Here is a 27,981-nt window from a genome sequence, read left to right as displayed (position 1 = left end):
ACCATTTGGTGCTATAAAAATGAGAAGGATTATTATTTTTGTTCTTATTTTTATGAATGTTTCAGGATTTTGCACAGGGATACAATGAAAACATTTTATATCACACACTGAAAAATGAAATATACCAAAAAAGCTGTACCAAGTTAGAATTTGGAACAGAAATTGTTTATGAAATAGGCAATGCTACTGGGCATGTTTTGGTCTTCAATTAAATTCTTTTTAAACTCTGGCTCCACAGTGTAATGGTTTTGGAATTAGTAATAATAAAACATTAGTTACACTGGTGAGTAATGGTTTTATTTAAACAGGATGAAATGTTAACCCAGTGGTGCCCAGAACCAAATGTAAGACCTCTAAGTGGCTATCCTGTGAATGTCAGAGGCCAGGGTCATTGCTATTAACCTTTAGGTGGGGGGCTGAGATACACACAGCACAGCTACCTGCATTTCACCTCATCATTTCACCTCGATGTTTTATCTGTGCCTCAAAATTCTTTTGGGAGCACTCAATATTGACTTTTTTTTTTTTTTTTTTTTTTTTTTTTTTACTGGCAGAGATACTGGTTCTCAGAAAAATTGACTTGGTCAAAGTCTCACCGCTTGTAGTGGGTGCAGAGCTGAAGAGGTCATGACAGTGCAGAGAGCACAGTTTGACTGTGACGTGACAGGCGTGGGCTGGGGTGGGTTCCTGCATAAGTGAGGAACAGTAACTATGCGAGAATGGGGATAATACCTACTTCCTGGAGACTAGAATGTGCTTACTCAGGCCCTGGCACTTACATAAACACTTAATAAAAGTTGGCTATTCTTCTCCTTCTTCATCTCCCACCTCACTTTCCACTAGAGCACACAGGCGTCTTGACAAATACAGCCACAGGCAAGCTTCTACTTACGCAGTCCCCCAAGCACCAGGAACACACCCCCAACAAATCTGTCTGAAATGGACTCCATTCCACTCCCCTCCCAGCTTGTGAGTCCTGGGCTTTGGAGATGTTCCCGCACTGCTCCCTTTCCCTCCCTTTGCCCTGGCAGTCAGCACTTCAGCTTGGGCCCGTCCTCACCTGGCTCTGGAGACTTCCCAGGGGTGGGAGTGAGGGGTGCGGGGGTGGGGGCAGTGCTTCATTTCAGGTGGGAAGGGAGAAAAAAGAGGAAAAGCTGGAGAAACCCCTCTCCTGGGGTGGGGGTGGGGGGCGGTCCCTGCCCTGATCTCCTATCAGACCCCGTCCCATCTGTCAGGCCTGCATCTCCTTCTCCTCCTTGGCTTCAGGCCCTAGGGCCAAGCTCCCTGGCAAGTCTGCTTTTCCTCTGGAACATGGGGCCTCTAGCTCTCCTCTGGGTTTGCAGGGAACCCCTGCTAGCAGCAGTATCACCTGAGAACTTGCTGGAGACCCACATTCTCTGAAGTCTGGCATCACGCCTACTGAACGGGAACTCCAGGGGCAGGCCCCAGCAATCTGCGTTTTAAGAAGCTCTCCAGGTAATTCTGATGCACCCAAAGTGTGAAAACCACTGTTCTAGGGAAACAACGCAAAAGGAAGCTGAGGACCTGAGTATTCAGCTCTGCTTCTTGACAAGCACAGTGAGAGCCCCCCAAGTTGTGGTTAAAGGCTATGTGCTAGTTCCAGGCACAGATGGTGGGGAGGGGGAGGGAAATGAGGAGGGGGAGAAGGAAGGAGTGGGGAGGAGGATGGGGGGTACAGGGAGATGCTGGAGAGAGGAATGTAGACGGAGTGGGGGAGTGGGAGAGGGAGAGGGAGGGGTTTGTGGAGGTGGATGGGGGGAAGGGGGAGGAGCTCAGAGACTGAGCTCTGTTCTGTGGGAAAGGAAGGGGCAAGGGGTAGGAATCCCACACTTACTGAGTGCTTACTACTAAGCAGGTACCTGGCATCCACTGCTTCCTTTCACTTTTAATTTAAATTTTTTTAAAAAAGTAAATGTTATTTATCCCTGCATTATGGATGGAGACTCTGAGAGGTTGGGCTGGGAAGGGGTAAAGAGAATAGGGTGAGAGTGATACCAATACAGGACCATAAATGTACGACCATAGATAGGATAGGACATTATCGTCTTGTGGAACACCTGCACTGTACAGATGGGGAAACTGAGGGCCAGAGGAGAAAGGACTTGCCCAGGGTCACACAGAAAGTCAGTGTCTACTAATTCCTAACCCCGTGCTCTGTCCCCAACCCTTTAAAATGCAAGAAAATCAAAAGCATTTTCTTGCATTTTAAAACTTGTTTTCAAACTTTTTATTTTGAATTAATTTCAGATTTACAGAAAAGTTGGAAAAAGGTATAGATATCCTTAAGTCCGTCACTGCTTTTCCCCTAAAGGTAACATCTTACATATGTGTAGTATAGTAATCAAAAAGTTTTGGGGGAGTTAATTACACTTTTTACTTTGAAGTAATTGTAGATTTACATTCAGTTAGAAGAAATAATACAGGGCTTCCCTGGTGGCGCAGTGGTTGAGAATCCGCCTGCCAATGCAGGGGACGCGGGTTCGTGCCCTGGTCCGGGAAGATCCCACGTGTTGCGGAGCGGCTGGGCCCGTGAGCCATGGCCGCTGAGCCTGCGCATCCGGAGCCTGTGCTGCGCAACGGGAGAGGCCACAACAGTGAGAGGCCCGCGTACCGCATTAAAAAAAAAAAAGAAAAGAAATAATACAGAGCATCCTGTGCATCCTTTATGGAGTTTCCCCCAATGGAAACAGTTTGTCCAGAACTTTTATGCTTGTGTGTTTTTGTTTTACTCTTCAGGTTCATCCTCCTCACTCAGGAGAAAGTTCTCAGATCTCTTCTGAAGAGACAGAAAAAACAGGATATAAAAATAAGAATGGAAAGGGTTTTCTCAGCAGGAAAGATGGGCATCTGCTTTTCCTGGATCCACTATTTCTTCTCCAGGGACCACCCAGGCCTTCCAACAAAAACTCTGGGTCTAAGCTTCTGCAGGTGTCATCCAAAGATACCTGCGCGGGCAGCAGGGGCAGTGTTCCAAGAACTTAAAACCTCATGAAACCTTGCCCTTGGGAGGAATCTTGGGAATCAGCCACCCAATTCTTCATTTGCTGCTTGAGTCTCTATCAACCTCTGCTGGGAACTCGCCCCTATTCAAAAGCTTTGATAACTTGGAGTGCTAGAAAGTCTTTTCACTGGACATGAGAGCAGGACTGTGATTTCTGTTCGCTGTGATTTTCCTACTCCCCCCACCCGCCCCCCACAACAGTGCTCAATAAATACTAGTTGAATGGATGGATGAGTGAATGAACTAATGAGCAGATCTTCTGCCCAGTTTGTGTGGTTAGAAGCACAATCTTCCTCTGAAGGAGGGCCGGGGTCTGTCTGGGATGCTGTCAGCGTGACTCAGCACAGCCTGTGCCTTGCTGAGGGCAGGTGCCCTTGGAACTTGAGGTGGATAGGAGAGTTCCCGGCTAAGAGGTCCCTGGGGTGGGGAGACGGCTCTTTCCAGTGTTCCGAGTGCCAGGGCCGGGTAGCAGCCTTACTCCATGGCCATGACTTATTACATTACTGGGTAAATCGAGGGAAATACAATCCGTATGTTCTGGGGTTATTTATACGATTCTCATCAAGATGCCGCCATTGCGTAAGAATCATTTGACATCGATGGCACAGCTTTCTTTTTTCCATTCTGAGAAGAGTCCCTGAAAAAAAGCCAATTCCAGTGTCCCTGGAAAGGGAGGGGCAGGAGCACAGGGAACAGTCATCTGGGGCAGCCCTGCTGGCAACGCAGTGTCTGGGGAGACTGTTTTCAGTGAGTCTCCTAGGGGAGGCTGAGGAAAGACGGAGACTCCTGCCAAGCTGAGTGCCCACGAGGGCTCTGCCAGCTGCTGCCAGCATGACTTCAGTGGAGGGCGGGGTGGAAATGGCTTAAGGAATTGCCAAAGAACAGGGAGGAACAGCTGGTGCATTGAGAAGATGGGGGTTTCCAGGAAGGACACCTGGGTTGCTTTCTGGTGTAACTTTGGGTAAATTACTTCCTTCCCACCACCCCTGGGCCTCAGTTTCCCCTTCTGTGAAGTGTGAGGCTGCACTCATGCTCCACCATCCTTATGCATCCTGAAAGACTATTCTAGGACCCCCTTTTTTTAATATCTTATTGTGAATATTATCTGGCAATGCCTAGATAAATATTTTTCAAGAAAATATCTTTACCACAATCCTTAGTAAGAAATACATTTTACACAGTAATCTAGTGTGTGTGTGTATATATATGTATGTATGTATGTATATATATAAATATATAAAACTGAAACAAAGTTTTCACAAATCAATGTATACCTCTCCTACAAGGATAGACATGTAGATTAATGGAACAGCAGAAAGAGTCCAGAAATAAACCTACGCATTTATGGTCAAGTGATTTCCAACCAAGGTGCCAAGGCAATTCAGTGAGGAAAGATATCCTTTTTAGGTGGTGACACAACTGGATATCCATATGCAAAAATCCATCCATCATCCAGACATACATACATACATACATGTATACACTTACACCCTTACTTCACGTGAAACACAAAAATGAATTAAAAACGGATTTAGATTGAAATGTAAGAGCTAAAAGTAAGGAGTGAACTATGTGTATTTGTTAACCACAAGGACGACCCTCATGAACATTATGTTAAGTGAAAGAAGACGAACATGAAAGACTAAATACTTCGTGTTTCCATTTACATGAAATTTATAGAAAAGGCAAAACATTAGAGGCAGAAGGCAGCTCGGAGGTTTATTTGGGCTGTAGGGCTGCTAACAGGCATGGGGGAACTTTGTGGAGTGACAGCAGTGTTCTGAAACTGGGGTGATGGTTACACAGCCCTATAAATTAGCTAAAAATCATCAAATTGTATACTTACAATGGGTGAACTTTATAATATGTAAATTATAACTCAAAGAGACATGACAACTAATAAAATTAAACCTTAAAGATAAAGATGGTGCATGATTTGTTCATTTGTGATGTGTTCTTTCGGTGTGATGACTTAGTTCCAAACCACCTCTTACTGTCTTATCTGTCTCTCTTCATAACATCCACAGAATCATTGCACATAGATATACTACTCATAACTACAGTCATTTGAAAAGATTAGAAAGAATAGATATATAGTGATTAGATTTATACTGAAAACTAAATTTTTTTAAGAAAAGGAGTTTATAAATTTAAGCAAGTCTTCCAACATTATGCAACACGAGTAAATGCTATTAGTAGACCATAATTAGCCATACTTTCAAGCATGTAGTTTGTCATATTCACCAAAGGCATAATCCGATAGTTCTGAATGATCATGAAGTGCAAGGAAAAACGTTCTGTCTCTCCTTAGTAGCTTAGGATGGGAATCAGACACATCCAAAGATTTCCAAACCTAACTGATCATGAGGATGATTCATGGACAGCTCCCCACCTCACCCCCAAGACCTCCGAGGGGGTGAAGATTTAGGATTCTTTAGTCTTGCAAAGATCTCCCAGGTGGTACGGGAGGTTTGTGAGTTTCACTTGGTGCAATCAGTGTAATCAGATTTGAGATAGAATACGAAGATTGGTTTCCAATTATAGTTAAAATATCAAGGTTTGCAAATGAATGACTTAAAAAAATATATAAAGCAGAGCATAGATTAAGTTGCCCAAATCTGACCAACGCTGTTTTCTGTTCGTACCTAATTTAACTGTCTCATTGAGTTTGTTTTGGGAAACTGGTCTCTGCTTCTGAAAGCACTCTTCCTTTGGTTTTTCAGGCGCTGCTTCTCCCTTCCCTTTCCCGTCCCCCAACTGTTTTCCCTCAAGGACCACTGGGAGGCATCTCATCTCCTTCACTTCCCATCCCCTACATGTTGACCTCTGACCTCTGCTCTCTCCTCCTCTCATTCTCCTCCAGTGGTTTCTCAAGTGTACCCTTAAGCCATTTGTATCAGAAGCGCCCAAAGAGTTTGCTTCTTGCTGACAGTGCAAAGTCCAGGGCCCTAGCCCAGATCTACTGAATCAGAATCTCTGGAGGGCACCTAGGAATCTGCATTCAAGCTGTCTCTCCTAGAAATTCTAAAGCACACTGAAGTGCGAGAACAGCAGCTCTACAGACTTCCCCTGGGCCACACTCTTTAATGTTTCCTGATTCATCCAACCCACTGCTGCCCAGACCCCATCTCATTGTTCTACTCCTTAAAATCTTTTACACAGGCATCTTGTCCCTGGAAACTGAGGCTAAGCTCCCAGATCCTGGCATTAAAGACCTTTGTTGGGCTTCCCTGGTGGCACAGTGGTTGAGAATCTGCCTGCCAGTGCAGGGGACACGGGTTCGAGCCCTGGTCTGGGAGGATCCCACATGCCGCAGAGCAACTGGGCCCGTGAGCCACAACTATTGAGCCTGCGCGTCTGGAGCCTGTGCTCTGCAACAAGAGAGGCCGCAATAGTGAGAGGACCGCGCAACGCGATGAAGAGTGGCCCCCGCTTGCCACAACTGGAGAAAGCCCTCGCACAGAAACGAAGACCTAACACAGCCATAAATAAATGAATAAATAAATAAATAAATAAAAAGACCTTTGTCACTTGGCCCTTGTGAGGCTCTTGGGTTAGGCTTTTTCTCCCCACAACTCTCAAATTTCTCTGCCCTCCAGGTATACCCTTAACACACCTGCCTGCTTGCACCTCTGGGCCTGGCTGTTCCTGCTGCCCAAGTGCTCTCCACCTAGGTTCTCCTGAATTCACCTTCAAGTCTCAGAAACTGCCTTGAACATTATTCTCCGAAACTACCCTGAGCTTGACGGCCTCACCATGTTCTCTTCTTGCCCTTAGGGCACCTGTTTGTAAGATTCCTCACTCAGTATTGTCCTGGATGGGCCTCCTACCCACCAGAGCTCTGCATGAGGGGACCCATGTCCATTCTCTTCAGAACCCCAGGAGCATGGGGTTCCGTAGCACAGAACAGGAAGACAATGGTCGTGATGACAGGTGCAGCAAGGGTGCTGCTTACCTGGGTGAGGGGCGACTTCTCTCATCAGTGCACGTGCGCTAGGCTCCAGGGCTGTGAACTGTCTCTGCTCTCAAGGGCCTCTTGTTGAGTGAAGGACACAGAAAAGTTGGTGGGGATAATCTGGGTGCAGAATGCTGTTACAGAGGGAAGAGTGGGGAGCTGTGGGAGTACGGAGGAGAACAGTCAGCCCGGACCTTGGTTCCAGATGGAAAGTTCCTGTCCTAGGAAAAGGGCAAAGTGATAGGGAAGGTTAAACACGGAACATTGCACAGGATGGGAAAGAGCTCCTGAAGGACAGTGGAAAGGCTTAAGCCTCAATCTGGGCTCTGCCACTGATAAACTGTGTGACACATGCTTATACAATTCCTGAGCCCAGACTTCATGTAAGTAAAGGGTGGAGTTTAAACTAAGTTCAGTTCTGAAACCCTTGAAAAATGAGAGATGGGAATGTGATACGATGTATGTTGTGAAAGGTGCATTAATAGTGTTAGACACCAGATGGCAGGAGAGGATCTATTTTTGCACAAACTTGGGGCTTTACCTCCGTTGCTGAAACCTCACCTTGTGGGTGGTCCATTAGAATTGGGGCTGATGGACGCCACCAGCTCCAGACCTGGCTTCTATATAAGAGGCTCTTCTGAGACATATGAGCAGCAATTCTTATTAAAAAGAATTTTCCCTCACTTTGGGGGAACTAGTCATTAGTTGTCTTTAAATATGCATATTTGAAAAGCAGCCCCCATGATGCCTACTGATATACTTCCGAGGCCGTCCCAGCATTGTTATGCTGCAGCTCTGGTTCTGATCCCGTGTGCTGGACACATGGAGGGAGGTGTTTTATTCAGGTCCTAGTGGGACAAGCTGCCCACCCCTCACTCTCTGGGGGTAGGTATTGATCACAGGAAATGGATGGGCTGTCTTGCAAGGTATCTATGCCCTACCCCTGGGGCTTTGACCAAAGCTGGGCAGCCGGGGGGCTAAGGAGGTAATTTCTGATCCTCAGTGGCTAGATTTGGAGCAGAGACCCTTGTGAGGATATGATGGAAACCATAGACCCTGTCCTCCAGAACACTCGTAATATATATGTTATTTCAGCAGGTTCTCAGACCTTGTGTCTAGGGACCCAGACTATGGACCACTCAGAGTTCTTCTCAGCCTTAAGAACCTAATGCCATGTATTCACTCAAAGTGGTCAGCTATGCACATTAGCTTTCTAATCTGTGGTAAGGCTAAACTCTTTGTTATTTCCCCTAGAGAAGAAGTAGCAGGAGTGATGAATCCCGAGTCTTACCATGGCTGATAACTAAATAGCGGACCACGAAGGATCAGTTAGATATAACTGTAATGCTTTTGGATCTGGGTTTCCTGTGAGCACTTCAGCCATGCAAAAGGCTGCATTCTCAAGCTCTGCTCCAGGGGAGGCTGAAGAGCTGCGTATGTTTCCAGCCAGTGCCTGCCTGCTGGAACACACCTTGGCTGCACAGGGAGGAGATGGAGCTTTTTGCCAGCTATATGTCCACATCTTGGTCCTGAGTTTTCTTTGAATATCTTTCTCTTTGCTAGAAAACCCCTGCTGCCTGCTTTTCTGTGCACTGTACAGCGGCTCCACACACTCATGGCTTTGGGGTTCTTTGCTTCCTGAGGCTAGTGACCTAGAAGCATCAGAGGACAGAATAACTAGCAATGACCTTGGGGTGGGAGACTCTGTCTGGTCCTGGCTCTGCCATTTATTAACTGTGAGTCTCTGGGCCTCAGATATATAATGTGGATAATGATTCCTTTTCTGGCCTCACAGTGTTCATTTACTTGTCAAATATGCATTAGAGCCTATGTGCCACTCCCTGCTCCAAACACTGTGGATACAATGAATGAGACAGACATGAATTTCCAGTCCAGGCTAGTTTGAAAATCAAATCATAAAACATATCTGAACACCTTGTATTCACTACAAAGTGCTCTGCTGACATACAATCTTCCTTCTGTTTTTGTTAGAATGGTTTTGCGGCCTATTGTGGCAGGAGACACAGACGCAGGGTTCCAAACATCACAAATATGAGGAAGTTACCTTCAAGCAGAGTTGATGGACCTCAGTCCTGCTCGGTGGGAAATTGCAACCAGGCTGGCCCTGCCCATCCACATTCCTTCTTTGTTTTTTTTTTTTTACATCTTTATTGGAGTATAATTGCTTTACAATGGTGTGTTACTTTCTGCTTTATAACAAAGTGAATCAGCTATACATATATCCCCATACCTCTTCCCTCTTGCGTCTCCCTCCCTCCCACCCTCCCTATCCCACCCCTCTAGGTGGTCACAAAGCACCGAGCTGATCTCCCTGTGCTATGCGGCTGCTTCCCACTACCTATCTGTTTTACATTTGGTAGTGTATATATGTCCATGCCACTCTCTCACTTTGTCACAGCTTACCCTTCCCCCTCCCCATATCCTCAAGTCCATTCTCTAGTAGGTCTGTGTCTTTATTCCTATCTTACCCCTAGGTTCTTCATGACATTTTTCGTAGTCTTTCTCCTGGAAGATAAGTGGATGGGACTGCAGCCTCCGTTATTCAAACAAAATCCAAAGTCTTCCACTGAGCTTTGGGCAGACAAGCGCCATCGTGTGGAGAATGTAGGTGGGACGCTGCTGGCGAGGGCAGCACCCCAGGACACCCCCCAGTCTCATGTCCCTTGTCTGTATGTGTTCTTCCCCACAGTGCCCTGAGCCTCCCAGGCAAACTGATTCCTAAGACAACCAGTTGAAAGTTTCCGTTTGATCTTACTGTTCCATGTGATCCCGAATTTTCAAGTCATATGTTACATACACAAAATAGTTTAATAGGGGGCTTCCCTGGTGGCGCGGTGGTTGAGAGTCTGCCTGCTAATGCAGGGGACACGGGTTCGTGCCCCGGTCCGGGAAGATCCCACATGCCGCGGAGCAACTGGGTCCATGAGCCACAACTGCTGAGCCTGCGCGTCTGGAGCCTGTGCTCCGCAACAGGAGAGGCCGCGATAGTGAGAGGCCTGCGTACCGCGATGAAGAGTGGCCCCCACTTGTCACAACTAGAGAAGGCCTTCGCACAGAAACGAAGACCCAACACAGCAGAAATAAATAAATAAATTAATAAACTCCTACCCCAACATAAAAAAAAAAAAGTTTAATATTAGTAATGGGGAGCTGGGAGACCCTTGACCCTCATTTCCACTCTTTTCCCCTTTCTTCTCCAACAAGGCCCTTTCCTCCGTGTTAGGCTCCGGCTGGGCGAGATGCTGTCAGTGGACAGGCTGACACTGTGTAGTGGCAGAAGTCTGACAGCCCAGGGGACTCTGGACGAGAAAATGGGGCTCATCCTCACCCCAAATGCTAAGGAATGTAGAGTATAGCCCCTCTCTCTCCCCAGTAGCCCTCTCAGTCCTTTGAATACCCACCCCTCTCACTGGGTGGGCTTTAAATCATCACTGATGCTTTCAGACAAGACCTGCATGTTGAGGGTCTGAATTCACTCAGGAAGGGGTGTGAGTGTGTGGACATTGTTAAAGTTGCATTTTTATTCAACAATATGTTAGACTTGAGCTATTCTATTCTGTGCAAATTATTCAGAAAATGAATTTTCCCGGACAGAGTAAAAAAAAAAAAAAAGAGTAGGGAAAGGAGAATTTAATTATTAGGAATTCTGAGGACAAAACCTTCTCTCTTGTTTCTAGGAAAAATTGAAGAACATTTGTCTGTCTGCTTTAAAGAAGACATATTTGCAATATTTGTGTATAAAACAATTTAATGCAACCCTTCCTCTGCCCGCCTCCCAGCCATATACACCTTCTCAATACCAAGAGTGTCCTGTGGGTCACATGAGGTGCTATGACAGCTCCCATCTCTCCAGGGGCTCAGCCCCAAAACCATGCTGTCTTTGTGACCTCTCTCTTTCTCTCATACCATAGATCCAACCAGTCAGGAAATCTTATGGACTCTACCTTCAAAACATATCCAGAATCCAACCATTTCTTACTTCTCTACTGTGATCTGAGCTCTCAGGAAGATTAGTGCAATAGCCTCCTACTTGCTTTCCCTACTTCCCCTCTACACTCTATTTTAAAAAATTACAGCCAGAGTGGTCCTATAAAACCTAAATCACATTCAATCAGTTTCCCGGCAAACCCTTCCATCGAAAAAAAATTATAAACCATTTGTGTTCTCTACTGACCATGGGAATGTCTGACGGGCTGGGCAGAATCTATGTGTCCTTTGTTCAGTAGTATTAACTACTACCAGCTCTTGGGTTTGGACCTAATTCTCCTATAGCCTCTTAAAGACTGAAAAATCCTGGAAATGAGGTAGCAGCAGAGACAGGCTGAGATTTCTTTGAGGTTATTAATTTCTGTTTCCCACTAGCTAAATTGGGCCTGAGGTTCTCCTGAGAAGCACAGAGCAGTGATTCTAGCAGAGTCCTGCCAGGGTAGGTCCAAGGGATTCATCCAAGTTTGGCACAAGAGAGCAGTCAGAGGAAAAACAAAAGAGTCCATGCAAAGTCAACTGGAAATAAATGAGCCTTGGATAAGCTTCATTAATTGGCAAGTTTTCCCTCCTCACCCAGTGTCTTTCCTTTAAGGGGCACTCTGCCAGCCAAGTTCTTAGATCTCCTCCTGCAAAACCTGATTTCCCATTCAATAATGCGAGGTAATACTGACGATGGCTAATAATTCTTAAGCACATATTTTGCACCAGACACTATTCTAGACACTTTATATTCATCCTTTCATTTATTCACTCATTCAACAAATATTTATTGGGCACTTAATAAATCTATAAATAAAACAAAACAGAAAAATAAACCCCTACCTTCCAGAGCTTACATTCTGGTACAGGGAGACAGAGAATACAGGACCATAATGAATAAGTAAATTATATTGTACACTAGGAAGTGATGGGGCAGGGGGAGGGAAAGGGAGCATCTGAGAGCAGGAATCACAATTTTATAGTTGGTCCAGGTAGGTCTCATTGAGGAAGTGACATTTGAGAGGAAAAGGAGATGGTAATGAAGTTATCCATGTGGTTACCTGGGGGACCAGTGTTCCAGTGCAAAGACCCTGCAGTGAGAGCAACCTGGATGCTCTGGGACCAGCAAGGACTGCTGTGGCTGGAGCAGCCCAGCAATGAGGTCAGAGGCCATGAAGGGACCAGGAGGCCATTGGAAGGGCCCAGCTTTCTCTCTTATCAAGTGGGAAGCCATGGGAGGACTTGACTTAAGGTGAGCTATGTTTTACAGGACCTGACTGCTGTGTTGAGAATAGAGTGTAGGATGCAAGGGAAGAAGTAGGGAGACCAGTTAGGTGGTGGTTGCAATAATCTTGGTGAAGCATGATGATAGCTTAGGAGAGGGGATGAGAAAGGTTTAGATTCCAGATATGTTTTAAATATTGAGTCAGTAGCACTTCTTGGATCTGTGGCGGGAGGGAAAGTAAGGAGTTAAAAACGAATACAAATGCTCTGGTGACCTAAATGGGAAGGAACTCCAAAAAAAGGGAGATATACGTATACGTATAGCTGATGCACTTTGCTGTGCAGTAGAAACCAAAACAACATTGTAAAGCAATTATACTCCAATAAAAATTTAAAGAAACAAAAAACGAATACCAGGTTTTGGTCTGAGCACCTAGAAGAATGGAGTTGCCCTTAGCCAAGATGGAGAAGAATGCAGAAGCTAGGGGAGAAGTTGCAAACAGATCCTCCTTCATAGACCTCAGAAGGAACCAACCCTGCTGACACCTTAACCTTGGGTTTCTAGCCTTCTAGGCTTTTGGAGGAAGATCGGAAGTTCAGTTTGGGACATGTTACATTTGTGGTATTTTTTGGAGTGGGCAGTTGGCTACATGAGCCTGGAGTTCAGGGGAGCGGCTCAGCTGGAAGTATACATTTAAGAGTCTTTGGTACATAGATGGTAATTAAACCTTGAGCTTGGATGAGCTCACTGAGGGGCTGTATGTTGTAGGTAGATAGAGAGGAGGACCAAGGACAGGACCCTGAGTCTGGGAGAAGATGAGGAACCATCCAGGGAGAATGAACAGGAACAGTCAGAAAGGGAGGACAAAGCCAAGAGTGTGTAGTCCCAGAAGCCAATGGAAGAAGTGTCTTGAGGGGGCAGCAATGATCTGCTGTGTCCAATGTCACTGGTGGCTCAGGTAGGAGCAGGACTGAGTTGGTCAGTGGGCGTAGCAATGTGGAAGCCATTGGTGACCTTGACAAGAACACTTTATGTGGAGTAAAGGGCATGAGAGCCTTGTTTGTGTGTGTTTAAGAAAAGATAAGAGAGGAATCGGAGACAATGAGTATATCAACATAAGAAGTTTTGCTGCAAAGTGTTGCAGAGAAAAGAATGGTAGAAGGCAGGGAAAGCACGGTCAAGGGAAGTTAAAAACAATTTTTTTTTTTTTGAGATCGGACAAATAACAGCCTGTGTGGAGCCGATGAGAATGATACTAATGATACTAATGCTATAGGAGTAAAATGCTGTTGGACCAATGTCTCAGGGTAGTCTAAACGGGGTAGAATCTAGTCACTTTAGGTGACTGAAGGGTTGGCTTTTGTTGTAGTTTTCTAGAGCTGCCAGAACAAAGTACCACAAGCTGAGTGGCTTCAACAGTGGAAATTAATTTTCTCACAGTCCTGGAGGCTAGAAACCCAAGGTTAAGGTGTCAGCAGGGTTGGTTCCTTCTGAGGTCTATGAAGGAGGATCTGTTTGCAACTTCTCCCCTAGCTTCTGGTGGTTTGCTGGAAATCTGTCATTTCTTGGCTTGTAGGCACATCACCCTGGTCTTACCTTTCTTTTCACTTGGCATTCTTCCTGTGTGTGTCTGTGAATAAATTTCCCCTTCACATGACACCAGCCAGTGGTATTGAATTAGAGGCTCAACCTACTCCAGTATGACCTCATCTTAACTAATTACATCTGCAATGACCCTATTTCTAAATAAGCTCACTGAGGTGCTGAGGGTTAAGATTTCAATATACAGTTTTGGAGGGCACAGTTCAACCATAATAGCTTTCAATAAGAGGTGGACAATTTATCTTTAGTAACAGAATGGAAGGTAGAACACTGAAAATGCTGGCAGATTTATAGATAGATTTGTGGGAGTCCATGCAAATACTCTTCTGATTGCTTCTATTTTCTCAGTGATGTGAAAAGCAAGGCCATTAGCTGAGAGTGTGGGTAAAGGCAGATTGAGGAGGAGGATGTTGTGAAGTTGTTTCTAGCAGGGTGGGAGAGTGGGTGTTCTAAGGGGATACAATACAGCAGCTGGGTGTTCTTAAGGGCACACCTGTGGTCCTTGGTCCTGCATCTAAGGCAGGTCAGTCAGTGTGGTCCTGAATTTTTCTCAAGCTCCACTCAGCTGCAGAAGGGCAGGCAGAGGGTGTGGGGAGAGTTATGATTCACTAGGGTGTGATCTTGCAAAGTGAGTACAGCACACAGAGGAGAAGGAGCAGCAAAGGAGATGAGAGTAAATCCAAGGAAGTTGCAATGATAGACTGTGGAAATAAAATTGGATAACGGAAGGGAGGATCCTATGTGGAGATATTATTATCACTCTGATTTCACAGATGAAGAAAGTGACAGAGAAGTGAAGTACTTTTGGGGGTTCAGTCAGTGGCAGAATCAGAACCCAAATCTAGGCAGTGCATCTCAGAGCCTGTGTTCTTCGAGACAAGACCAGAAAGGTGGGAGGAAGGAGGCAGGAAGGACGGGGCATCAGTAGTTATGAAACTGTTCTCTCCACTGACCCCATGTGACTGTAAGCAAGGCATTCTAATCCCCTGTGACACAGCATTCCATGATTCCAGTGATTTCCTCCTCTTTGGAGAAGAATCTTTTCTCTTTTGTTCTGACAGATATTCTCTTTCATTTAAAACAGATATCTGTGTCCCTACTAACTTCCCATCCTCCCTTCCTTTCCACCCTTAAATATGTACACTGTTTCATTGTTCACAAAATACTTTTGTATTCATTTCACACTTTGTGTTCACCGCTACCCTGCTCTGGCAGTTATTATTATTTTCAAGATAAGGAAATGAGGCTTCGAATAGTAAAGAGATGAACACAACAGCCAGTTAATAGTAGACCTGGGCCTCAAATCTAAACCTTTAATTTAAAATTCAAATCTCTTTCTATCTCCTAGGATACTTTCTTTAAAAATGATGATTTTTCTGATTTTGAAATAGGGTGAATTGGAGGGCAGGTGTATCCCTGACACTGGAGAAGTTCAGGAACATAGATTAGTACTCTTCTAGGATTCTGTAGAACAAATTCAAGCAAAAATTATGGTGTTAGAATACATGCCACTCACATTTTCCACCCCTGACTCGGTGGTAAGTCAGGGAATAAACGCCTATGTTAATAGAAGGAAGGCTAGTTAAATGGTTTAGTTATGGTACATATTTCAAAATGCTTCTGGAATATTTGCTAAAGCTCCTCAGTGAAGTTTATTCACTCAAACATTCAATCATTCATTCATCAGACTTTTATTAAGCCCTTGCTATGAGCCTGGAATTGTGCTAGGTGTTGGATCCTTGTCTTTAGGAAATTCATAATCCAACAGGTGATACAGACCTATAGACACACACCCTATAAATGCTGTAGGGAGAAATGCACTAACTGCTAAGGAGCACAGAGCTGAGACTGACCAATTGCCTGGGCAGAGGAAGAAGGACTTCAAGTTGGGGGTGACAATGGAGCTTCTTAGAGGAGTTTTCCAGGTGGTGCAGGGGAAAAACTGCACAGTCCCGCAGCTCTCTCCATTCCTCTCCCCCAGACTGGTTTTAGCATGACCTCTACACCTGTACTAACAAAACACATGCCACACTAATAGTTTAAGACAAGCGAAGAGCCGAATGATTTCTTCAGCTCCTCGAGGTCATGGAATTCAAGAGGAAGACATTGCTGTGACCAACGTGATTATGGGCAGGAAAGAGGGCATGGGCAGGCAGGGACAGTAACTCTACCCAGGCTTGTAGTCAGTCATGTGTTCCTCTAACCAATAGAACAAAGCACAGCCTTCCTGTCTCAGAGAGAAGGACAGAGGATGGTATGGAGGACACTTGGCCAATGACCTGTTGACAGGTCAGATTGTTGGCTGACCATTTCTCCTCTGTGGGCCACAGTTCATAAATTATGGAGCTGACAGTGCTAACTGTGATGGGCTTATGGATAAAAGTTTTTTCTTTAAATTATTTTACTTTTTCTGCATTTTCTATATTTTCTGCAATGAGAATGTTTTAATTAACCTGAAAATGTTAATGTATTTATTAACCTTTAAAAATGAAGAGATTGAAGTAAATGGCTTCTGAGACCAATTCCAGCTCAAAATCGGATTTTAAAGGAAGAGTAGAGATAGAGAAAATAAGCAGATAGTATTGACTTTTGGTGGCAGTAATACATTATGTTGATGATGCTTCTTTATAGTAGCTCTCATTTATTGAGTGCCAAGTCTTATGTAAAACACTTTATGTACATATTTAAATATATACGTAGAAATATTTAGTATATATGTCTAGCTATCTATATATCTGTAGACATAGCATATACCTTATATAGATATTCAGATATCTATATCTATATCTATCTATCTATCTATCTATCTATCTATCTATCTAGATATCTATATATAGATATAGATATATTCCTAGAATAAGGAGAAGAAATACAGTGAAGTGTTTGGGGTCCTTTTGACTTGGAGTTAAGTTCTGGCTGGGTCTATATATTCCTCATCTGTCTCTGAGCCCAGTTCTAATAAAATTCAAAGAGAGACACTTCCTCTTTATGTGAGCATCAGCTGTATACTTCCCCAGGTCCCGACGGTCTCAAGACCCACTGCTAGTGCTATCCATCCCCACTTCCTCCCTTCAGTGAGCCAACAGCAAGCTGCATGGGTGAGTGCCCTTAGATCAGGATGGAGCCTCTGAGTGCTGGGGCTGCAAAGAAGGGCAGTACCTGCGACAACCAGGAGCAATTGGGAGCTCCCACATCCAGAAGTCTGGCCACAGGCACAACTCATTGTCTACAGCACATCCCGCCACTCCACCACAGGGCTAGAGTCAGATTTTGGTAAAGAAAATGCAACCTCAGGTGGCATTAAAGGCAACCTCTAATAAAAGTTGAGCACATTACTAAGAATTGCTAAAGATTTAAGGATAACAAACATTGTATAAGAAGGGAATAAAACCCAACAAACAGAAAAATTAGCTCCCTAGGAAAGAGAAAGTGGAATAGATAAAAATGGGGGAAAATGTAATTAATATTTACATTTATGAAACAAGAACAAGATGTTATGAAAAAGTACCAATTAGAGATTTCAGAAATGATAAAATATGCTTGTTGGAAAGAAAAAGTACATCAATGAGTGCAGAGCACATTGGACATAGCTAAAGAGAAAATGAGTGTGTTGTAAGCTGGAGATGAGCAATTCCACCAGTTTTTAGAACAGAAGGACCAAGAGACAAAACATGCAGAGAAAGTTAAGACATGTGGAAGACAGAGTCAAAAGTCCACTATCTATTTATTGAATATGAGTTGAAGATGGAGAGAACAGACAAAACAAAAGAGAGAAAATCAAAAATATAGTAGAAAAAAATACCCCAGTCCTGGAGAAAGATGTTTTTAGATTCAAAAAAGGACACCTTGCTTCTGAGTAAACGAAACAAAACAAAAATTCAACCTTAGACACATCCTAATGAAATTTTGGACAACGAACAGAAAAACAATCTGAAAGCTTCAGAAGATATTACCTACAAAGAAGGAAGAATCAAATAAACAACAAGTTTCTGATGACCAATAATGGCTATAAGAGATAATGGAATAATATCTTCAATATTAGGAGAGGAAATAATTTTGAGCCTAGAATTCTTTAACAACCCAAATAAACATTAAAATGTAAGGTCAAAATAAAAGGATTTTAGAATACAAAGTCTGTACAACAACTCTTATTGTAAGAATTTCTGAAAGCTATAGTCCATCAAAATGCAAAATGAATACAAGAGAAAATTATTGCAGAGAGACAATTTTTAATTAAATCCTAATAACTGTTGACTATAAAAAATAAATCAATATTATGCTAGATCCCAAATGCAAAATGATTCCTATGTATGATGTGGCGAAGAGGAGGTTACCATTTTTATCGTTATAAATAGGGGAAAATATAGACATGGTTTAGTTTTATATCATAGAAAAATATATTTATTGTGTTGTTTGGACTGCAGCAATAAGTGGATTGCTTTCAGAGTTTGAAAGGAAAATCAGCAAGATATGTATAAAAGAAAAATAAGAATCCTTCATCAAAATGAGAATAGCATTCTTAGCTAACACCTCAATTACTGAGTCACTAATTTCCTTCTAATACTTATTGGTTGACTGTTTAAAGCTAAGAATGGAGCTGTGAGTCTCACGCTTTGCTGCACATTAGAATTACCTGGGTAGTGTTGATAACTCTCAACACCCAGGCCCCATTCCACATTAATTGAGTCAGTATCACTGGGGGTGGGACCCAGGCATAAATATTTTTAAAACTTTCCAGGTTACTCCAATGTGCCGCTGAGTGTGCTAACCAGGGAATAGAGGAGGGTACTGTTAGGGAAAAGGTCACGCTTCAGGTGGGATTAGATGGCAGAGTGACTGTGGGCAGGTCCCTGTACCCTCAGACATTCTCTGAGCTGTAAGAGTTGGTATGCAGGAGCTCTATGGGCCCTCCAGAGCTGAGGAACTCTGATTCTGTAAGACGAGTCTCAGAAAGAAGAGAATGTGTTTCCTCCCTTTTAAAATTTACCACATGGGACCAGTATGAGTATAGGGCTCACGCCCACCTGGTCCTCAGAGCTGGCACCACACTGTTGCTCCATTTGCACTGTTGTGGCCAAACATGACCCCTTCTCATTAGGAGCTTGCCCACAGCTAAAAAAACCTATCAAGACCTTCTCGGTCTATGATAACGGTTAGTGCCCTTGCTGAGAAGTGCTGCTGGACCCAGTGCCAAGCCTTGCCCAGCCTGAAATACCTTCTCTCTCCTCCCTGCCTATTTAGGACACACTCGGTTTCTCTAGGAAGACATGGTTTCTTTCTCTCAACTCCTGGTAAACACTATCTTGGCTCCTAAGTAGATGTCAACCTCCTATTTGATATTTCTTTTTAAAATCCTCCAAATGCTTGTTTGAGCCTAAGTCTGATGCAATGAAGAGGCATTTAAGCCTGCAGTGCTTCAATGAATTCTCACCATAACCCACCAATGTGTAGGTCAGTCTCTTGAATGTCTTTCCCCCTTTGACATGATGAAATCCAAATGCCTTTGCGTGGCATTCACACTCTTCACAACCTAGTACTCATCAACCTCACGGAACATCACTTTCTCTGCCTTCCAGTTAAGTCCATTCTCCAGCAGTCTCACCAAGATTCCACACCATCTCTGCTGTGAGAACATGCTACTCACATGAGTGCTCCATTAATGTTCTCTGTGAAGTGTTCCTGGACTCCCCATTCAGAGCTGAGTTCACCTGTCTCTGTGCTCCTATGCTATTATATTCCTCCCTCTGTGACAGCAGTCATCACTGTGTATTATAATTACAATTCTAATGTGTAGTTTTTCTTGATAGACCAGAAGGAACTAGACAACAGAGTACTGGTCTCTGTCTTCACCATGCCTAGCACAGTGCCTTGTGGTTAATAAATATTTATCAGATGAATGAATGAATCAATAAATGAAATGATATAAGACCCTAACTGACCTGGCTAAAGAGAAAAAAAAAAAAAAAGCTCTTCAGCTTGGCTAGAAATTCTAGCAATCAGCATTAACACGAAAATTTGTTAAAATGCTTATTCCTAAGCTTCAGTCCAAAATGATTTTGATTTAGTAGGACCAGGGTGAGACCTGGCAATCTGTATTTTCAAAAGTCCTGTCCTCCCCCACCCTGCACTGAGTCTGATTTGTAAGATCTGGGGACCTGCCATGGCTTTGGGAATTCTTCCTTGGGAAATGATGTACTTTTGCCACTGTCCCAGTGCTCAGGGGCCAGAACAACACAGCTGGTTATCAGTCTGTTTGGCTCTTCTCTTTCCAAGAGGGCCGATGAGGCCAGTTGCCCCTCCAGTATGCTGACCCCACATAACGAATAGTCTTTACAGCTTAAGAACAAACAACCCGGGGCTTCCCTGGTGGCGCAGTGGTTGAGAGTCTGCCTGCCGATGCAGGGGACACGGGTTCATGCCCCAGTCTGGGAAGATCCCACATGACACGGAGCGGCTGGGCCCATGAGCCATGGCCGCTAAGCCTGTGCATCCGGAGCCTGTGCTCCACAATGGGAGAGGCCACAGCAGTGAGAGGCCCGAGTACTGCAAAAAACAAAAACAAACAAACAAAACCAACCCAATCCAAAAATGGGCAGAAGACCTAAATAGACATTTCTCCAAAGAAGATATACAGATTGCCAACAAACACATGAAAGAATGCTCAACATCACTAATCGTTAGAGAAATGCAAATCAAAACCACAATGAGGTATCACCTCACACAAATCAGAATGGCCATCATCAAAAAATCTACAAACAATAAATGTTAGAGAGGGTCTGGAGAAAAGGGGACACTCTTGCACTGTTGGTGGGAATGTAAATTGATACAGCCACTATGGAGAACAGTATGGAGGTTCCTTAAAAAACTAAAAATAGAACTATCATATGACCCAGCAATCCCACTACTGGGCATACACCCTGAGCAAACCATAATTCAAAAAGAGTCATGTACCACAATGCTCATTGCAGCACTATTTACAATAGCCAGGACATGGAAGCAACCTAAGTGTCCATCAACAGATGAATGGATAAACAAGATGTGGCACATATATACAATGGAAGATTACTCAGTCATAAAAATAAACAAGTTCTTTGTAGTGAGGTGGATGGACCTAGAGTCTGTCATACAGAGTGAAGTAAGTCAGAAAGAGAAAGACAAATACCTTGTGCTAACACATATATATGGAATCTTAAAAAAAAATGGTTCTGATGAACCTAGGGGCAGGACAGGAATAAAGATTCAGATGTAGAGAATAGACTTGAGGACATGGGGAGGGGGAAGGGTAATCTGGGATGAAGTGAGAGAGTAGAATTGACATATATACACTACCAAATGTAAAATAGATAGCTAGTGGGAAGCAGCCGCATAGCACAGGGAGATCAGCTCCGGTACTTTGTGACCATCTAGAGGGGTGGGATAGGGAGGGTGGGAGGGAGGCTCAAGAGGGAGGAGATATGGGGATATATGTATGCATATAGCTGATTCACTTTGTTATACAGGAGAAACTAACACAACATTGTAAAGCAATTATACTCCAATAAAGATGTATAAAAAAAAACAAAAAACACGGGCTTCCCTGGTGGCGCAGTGGTTGAGAGTCCGCCTGCCGATGCAGGGAACACGGGTTCGTGCCCCGGTCCGGGAAGATACCGCGTGCCGCGGAGCAGCTGGGCCCGTGGGCCATGGCTGCTGAGCCTGCGCGTCCGGAGCCTGTGCTCCGCAACAGGAGAGGCCACAGCAGTGAGAGGCCCGCGTACCGCAGGAAGAAAAAAAAAAAAAGAACCCACAACTTTCTGAGAGCTGTGTCTTGAACAAGACAGGGCTGTGCCCATGCAATTGTGCCTGGTCATGGAGCCCAACCTGACAAAAGGTTTGTATTTTGGCTAACTTCTAAATCTGAGAGGATGTGAGAAAAATAGAGCAACATTCTGCTATTGGGGTCCTGTCATCTGTTACTTTCTGAGGTGATGGACAACCCTACTACGAGCAGTGTTCTTTTCAGCCTCTGTCTTCCTCTAAATGAATATTGATGCTGTGTTCACCTTTAATTAATATTCATTGTGATAAAGGAATTACACTCATTCACTTTTAATTATACCCTTCTTGCATAAACAAGCTTTTAATAACAGATTTTCCAGGGTAGAAAAAAACAAGCTCTCTGCCCCCAGCCTTGTTTGATGACAGGAAAGCTGCCTCTGCAATTGATAAAGGGAATTTCAGTTTGTTACTTGGTACAGTGGGAGGAGCCGTGGTGGAAAGTTAGGTCTTCTAAGTTCTAGCTCCATCCAGCTATGCCATAGCTACTGTGTGTTCTTGGGCCAGTTCCCTGCCCTCCTGTGCTTCACCTTTGTATCTGGAAAATGGTGATGGAACCCAACCAATCATTCTCATCCATGGCTGTATACAGGGAAAACCTGGGGGATTATTGAACAATACCAAAGCCCAGGCTGCATTCCAGATGAATTACAACAAAGTATCTATGGGTTGGGTGTAGGTACAGGTATTTTTAAAAAGATCCTCAGGTGGGATTCTTTTGATGTTCGGAATTATATGGGTATCATTCTCACCAGACTTCTAGGTGTTTGTGGCTCCTGCCAGGGTGGCAGCTTGCACAGGGCCCAGAAGGAAGGCCAGCACAGACCCCAAGAACCAGGTCAGCCATGCCCTGGTGCTCCCCTGTGCTGGGTGGGTGCTCACATCCTGGGATTGGCTCAGTGGTATTCTCTAGGAGCAGGGAGGAGGGATAATGTTCACTGAGCACCTGCTCTGTGACGAGGCACATCCAATGTCTCATCTGTCAGTCATTAGACACGTCCCCTGTCTTCTATGTGCCAGGCATGGGGGGTTTAATGTTGGTGAGTAAGGCAGTTTCTGCCCTCACAGACCTTATGACCTAGTAGGGGAGAGAGACTTCAAAGTGTGTAATTAACAATTACATGAGTTTAAGGAGTTGAAAGGAAAAGTACAGGTTGCATCAGAGCACATAACAGTGGTGGGGCAGTGTTGGTAAGAGAGACCTGCTTTAGAAGCAACGTCTAAGGTCGGAGGCCTGAGGATGAGTAGGACTTAGTTCAGTCCGTAGATGGCGAGCAGCATTCGAGTAAGAGATATAGTGCTTCTACAAGGCAGATGTTGGCACTCATGTTGTCCAGAGGAGAAACCCAGTCCCAGAGAGACTAGGTCCCAAACAACCTCCCTGGTTCTGACTTTTCAGCTGGGAGGGATACCAGAAATCACATGGTGGGACAGAGCTCATTAAAATGACCACAGCTGCAGCTGGACAGAGCAGAAATCAGGCTGAAATAGGAAAGGAATGAAGCCATAGGCCTAAGGCACACTAAAGGCAGAAAATGCCACCTGCCTGGTCAGGCAACAGGCCACAAGCAGTCCTGGGAAGGAAGCCACATCACAGGGTCCAACACGGATCTTGGATGGGAGTGGGGTTCTCTGTGAGGCAGATGGAGACTGGTGTGGCACGACCACAGGAGGGGTCCAACAGCAGGGGATATTTTGATGCTCCTAGCAGGTGGTCCAGAGCAAGGCAATTTTCAGCCAATAGCAGGTCTCCTCCCCTTAGTCTGGATTTGGGGGATGGGACCCCAGATGCTGAGAAAAGCAAAACAATGCTCTGCCAATCAGTGCTGGACAAGCCCAGCAGTGCAGCTCCCTCAGGAAACGAGGTGAGACCACATCTCAGCAGCTGGCTCGGGCTCAGGGTTGAGACTAAATCAGGAGGTCAGAGACAGTTCGGCACCGGGGGCTTGATGCCGAGATCCAGAGCTTGAGGACAGGATCAGTGCTGGAGGCTGTGGGGAGGCTTATCTCAAGGGCAAGGATCAAGTCGTTCCAGGTGTGGGGGGAGCAGGTAGGCAGAGGTGGGAGGCAGGTGGCACCTGACCATCCATTCCAGTGGTTCTCAGTGAGCATCTAATATCCACTGAGAATCTGCTTCAACATAACAGGGTGGGATGTGGGTACCTGCATTTTTAAGAAGCTCCACAGGCAATTCTAGTGTATATTTCTGGTTAAAAATCACTGAGCTAGACCAGTCCCTTCAGTTTTCAGATGAAGAACCTGAGGCCTAGAGAGAAGTGACTTGCCCAAGGTCCTACAGCACACTAGCAGAAATAGGACTAAAACCTTGGTTTCTTCACTCCCAGTCCACCACCTATACATTCAGGTTAGCAGTTAACATCAGCAACAGTAGCAACAGCTCTTGAGATGCATACCCCCTTGGCTCCGATATCATATCCGATGTTCTCAGTTAGGGAACATTGCTTATTTATGCCCCATAAGCAAACCAAGACTGTGCGAAGTGAAACAATTTGCTTGCTCAAGCCCATATAGCTGGGCTGGGACTCTTTCCTAGTCCTGAGATCTTTCTCTGGCTTCAAGCAGCACATTACAAAGCTGGAGTTTAGTCTTTTCTCCCAGGAGGCAAGACCTGACCTTTTTCATCCTGGATGGTCTAATGGCCTCTAATCCATTTCCTGTGCATGTGGCCAGCAAGCCCCTAATGGAGTGTAGCTATAAGGCTAAAGGGGAGCCTCGTAATTAGAGGCCTAGAGGCATAAGTGACATTTGGACAACTGGCCAGCTGGCTACAGTGCATTTGGCACCCCAAGGGCCCCAGAAACCAGAGCCGAAGTGCCAAGCATATCAGACTCATGTCACCAAGTTCTGCGCTGAGCTGCTCCCTTAGCATTTGCAAACTGTCCTGCCCACACTCTTCCCCTCGCATCCTCCCTTGGCCATTTGCAGCAGCAGATGAGTTGAGGTTACATGCAGCTGATCCCAGACCTGCTGGTTCATTATCCTGGCCTGTAATTAGTGTTTCCTATTCCTCACTCCTTGCCAGCTCCTGCAGTTAATGTATCATTTCTCTCTCTGCAGAGACTCCTTTGGGAGGGTTCTGAGGCCCTGGAATGAACATTTCTGGCAGTGGCAGGATTTTGGAGATGTTCCATCTGCCGCCTGTCCCACCACCCCTTGGCATCATCTCTGCTCCCTCCCACCTCAAAGTCTACATCCATCACCAAGTCTTTAGTTCTCACCTGAACACTTCTTGAACGTGTCTTTGCTTTTCCATCTTTGTGGCTCTGATTTGATCAGACCTCATCATCCTTCATTTGGACTCCTACAGTATTTTCTTAATGGGCCTTCCTGTCCTGGTCCTGCAAATGTCTCCTCTGCAATATAGGAAGAATAATCTTTCTAAATTGCCAATCAGGCTGTATGATTCTCCTACCTAAAAGCCCAACCTTTTTAGCTTGGCACATAATGTCCTGGGCAGTGTGGTCTGCCTAATTTTCTACTCCCTCTTTCACATGGTTTTTACATGGTCTTAAATTCAGAACTGCTGTAAATTTCTCCTCTCCTCCCTCCCTTACACGTCCCAATACATATGTACATGTGTGTGTGCATGCACACACACACATGCACTCCATCCATCCATGCTGCTCCATGAGCAGGAGAACAGAAGACAGGGCAGGAAAGGGATCTGATTGACTTGGGCAAGCACCCTAAGAACAATCATTAGGAAAGTGAGAAGGGACTCATTCTCTATGACTTTGGAAGATGGGACTAGAAACTATTAAGTTCATTTTAATATTCAGAATAGATATTTAACTGATAGGGACAGAGTAAAGGGACAAAGTACGTGATTAAATAGTTAATCTCACGAGGGGATTGTAAATAGAGAAAAAAAGTATGGGAGACCCCTGTAAGTTAATCATCACTCAAGAAAGTACACTTTTGTAGCAAGAAAACCATGCAACAAAAGCATGAGGCATGCTCCTCAAACAATAAAACAATGGTGGAATGAGGTCCACATCCTGCCCAGTGAGGTCAGTAAGTTATCGATTCCTAGGACATGCTTCTATGCACGAACTAAAAACAAAAATATAGGGAAAAGGTGACATTATACTGAAACCTGAGATGATTTACCATATTTTAGTATGTTACCACCTTTTGGACCATTTCCATAGCACCATGACAGTCCCAGTATGACCAAGTAGGAACAAGAAAACTCCCCCAGCCCAACGTGGAGGAGGAGCTGATGATGGAAGTTTGATGTCTATTCAAAAATGAGGAAGGTGGTCTTTTCTCCCTCCTCCCTTTTCCTTTGATTATAAAACTGTATAGTATGACCAACAATTCTATTTCTTGTGCACTTGAGCACAGCATAAGTAACAAGGGAACATCATCACAGTAGAAATGACTGATGATATTAGAGCCGCAAAAAGTCAATGTAAAAATCTTGATAGTGAACATTAGTGCTTGAAAGGTACTGTAGAGGTATGGAGTGCCTACCAGCACATGACAAAGTCTCTGGGACATGACAACATTGTAGAGCAGAGGGTTACAGATGGCCAAATAGCAGTCATAGGCCATGGCTGACAAGATAATGAACATAAGGAAGAAAGGCAACTGTGTGGCACATGCATAATAGGAAATGGTATTTTGGTCCACAACAAAATTTACCAGCATCTCAGGACAAATGACAGTAGAATTACCAAGATCAGTGAAAGCCAGGTGTTTGATAAAAAAGTACATAGGTGTGTGTAGGTGGGAATCCACTTGGATCAAGATGATCATTCCCAGACTTCCCACCACTGTGACTGTGTAGCTAATGAGGAAGACCCCGAAAAGTGGGGCCTGCAGCTCAGGATGCCTTGTGACTCCCATCAGAATGAATTTAGTCAGCGATGATAGATTCTGTTGGCCCATTTAGTCCAATTAGCTTTTCTGGAAAGAAACAGGTTGTTATTAGCTTCCTTGTGGTGTCATCTAAATAAAGTGTAATATGTATAGACAGAAAAAAACAAAAGCAAAAAACTGTAGCCCACTAAGCTCTCGGGTGACACCCCTTGCCTACCGCTTGTATTTCTCACAAGCGTCCTATACTAGTAAATTTTTCCTCACCTATCACTCTGCCTCTCGCTGCTTTCTTTCTGCACCGAGACAGACCTATGCTCTACTGAGTCCCAAAATGCATTCTGCGGTGTCATAACCACTGAAGTTATTTGAGCACAAAGTGGGCTCCCCCAGGAAATAGTGAGTGTATCACCTGGAGGATTCGGGCAGAGGCTGTCTGTCAAGATGCCACAGGTGCAATTCCTGCACTGGGCATGGTCTGGGAGTCTTTGGCCCTCAAATAACATTCTAATTCCAAGATTCTGTAAATCTCGGATACAAAAGCCACATCAAGTCTTGCTGCTTCCACAGAGACTTTCCTGTTTGGGAAATTCTCTCACCTCTCTGCACATTTGTGTCTGAATCCCGTTCATGCACATACACACACACTCCACACACGCCCCTGACATGGAAATCTCTACGAGACACAGAGAATGTTACCACACACTGCGTCAAATGCTTCAAATATCTGGTGGAGGCACATCTTACACTCATTCATCTATAAAAGCTAGAGGGGGAAGGAGAGCAGGAACATAATTTGAATAACATGGGGGTGACTCCTGGTCTTCCACTCAATAAGCAGAGGCCCCAGGCCAAGCGGAGGTACGATGGGAAGTGAGCACCTGCCACCGTATCCTCACTGTGTCTCATTCCCTGTGTGCCACTCAGAGTTGGGAGGTATCTTGAATATAGGGCTGCTGAACACAAGCCAGCTACTGCAGCTGAGGCATCACCAAAAAGCAGAAATCAGTTCCAGCCTCAAAGGACTGACTGGTGGTGCTGAACCCTGTGAGAGACATGAAGTCTGTTTCTGTTGTGAGGTCTTCCAGCGGGAGTTTAAAGGGAATTTAGGTACTGTTTGATTTTTCCCTCATATGCCGACTTTAGAGGGTATCAAGGTACAACTCCACTGTGCAAGGTCTATCACCATGTCTGGTGTGGACCACAGGATGGGCAGGCCCCAGATCTTCTACTATTCTCATCTTAGAACCCTGAGAGAGCATGGTGCTGGGCACCTAGTTATTGAGTAGTTGTTTAGAAGTTACTTTAGTCTTTCAGAACTGGTGTGGTAGAAGAAACACGAGTCTAATGGTTAGTGACCCAATCATGGTCCCTTCCAGTTCGGTGATTTTAGGTAAATCTCTTCCTCTCTGTGGGGCTCAGCCTCTTTATCTGTGTGTGTGGAGTATGTTGCAGGGGCTGCAGAGTGGAGAGGGGAGAAGAGTATGGATTAAATGACCTTCATTCTTCCTTCCAACATGAATGTGCTAGGAT

The 27,981-nt window shown here is 44.7% G+C and overlaps 1 protein-coding gene across 1 annotated transcript; it reads right to left on the bottom strand.

Moving 5' to 3' along the window:
• Positions 1 to 1,231: 1,231 nt before the first annotated feature.
• Positions 1,232 to 26,520, bottom strand: LOC307053723 (olfactory receptor 8K5-like; the record flags this gene model as incomplete). The annotated part of the gene is made up of 2 exons (XM_079705216.1): positions 1,232 to 1,513; positions 25,756 to 26,520. 2 exons carry the CDS (start codon positions 26,518 to 26,520, stop codon positions 1,232 to 1,234), a joined length of 1,047 nt encoding a protein of 348 aa, XP_079561342.1.
• Positions 26,521 to 27,981: the final 1,461 nt, after the last annotated feature.

This window comes from Hyperoodon ampullatus (assembly GCF_949752795.1).
Source record: "Hyperoodon ampullatus genome assembly, chromosome: 5".
NCBI classification, from domain to species: Eukaryota; Metazoa; Chordata; class Mammalia; order Artiodactyla; family Ziphiidae; genus Hyperoodon; species Hyperoodon ampullatus.
The sequence above is the reverse complement of the archived record's forward strand: the minus strand, read 5'-3'. Positions and strand labels throughout refer to the sequence as shown.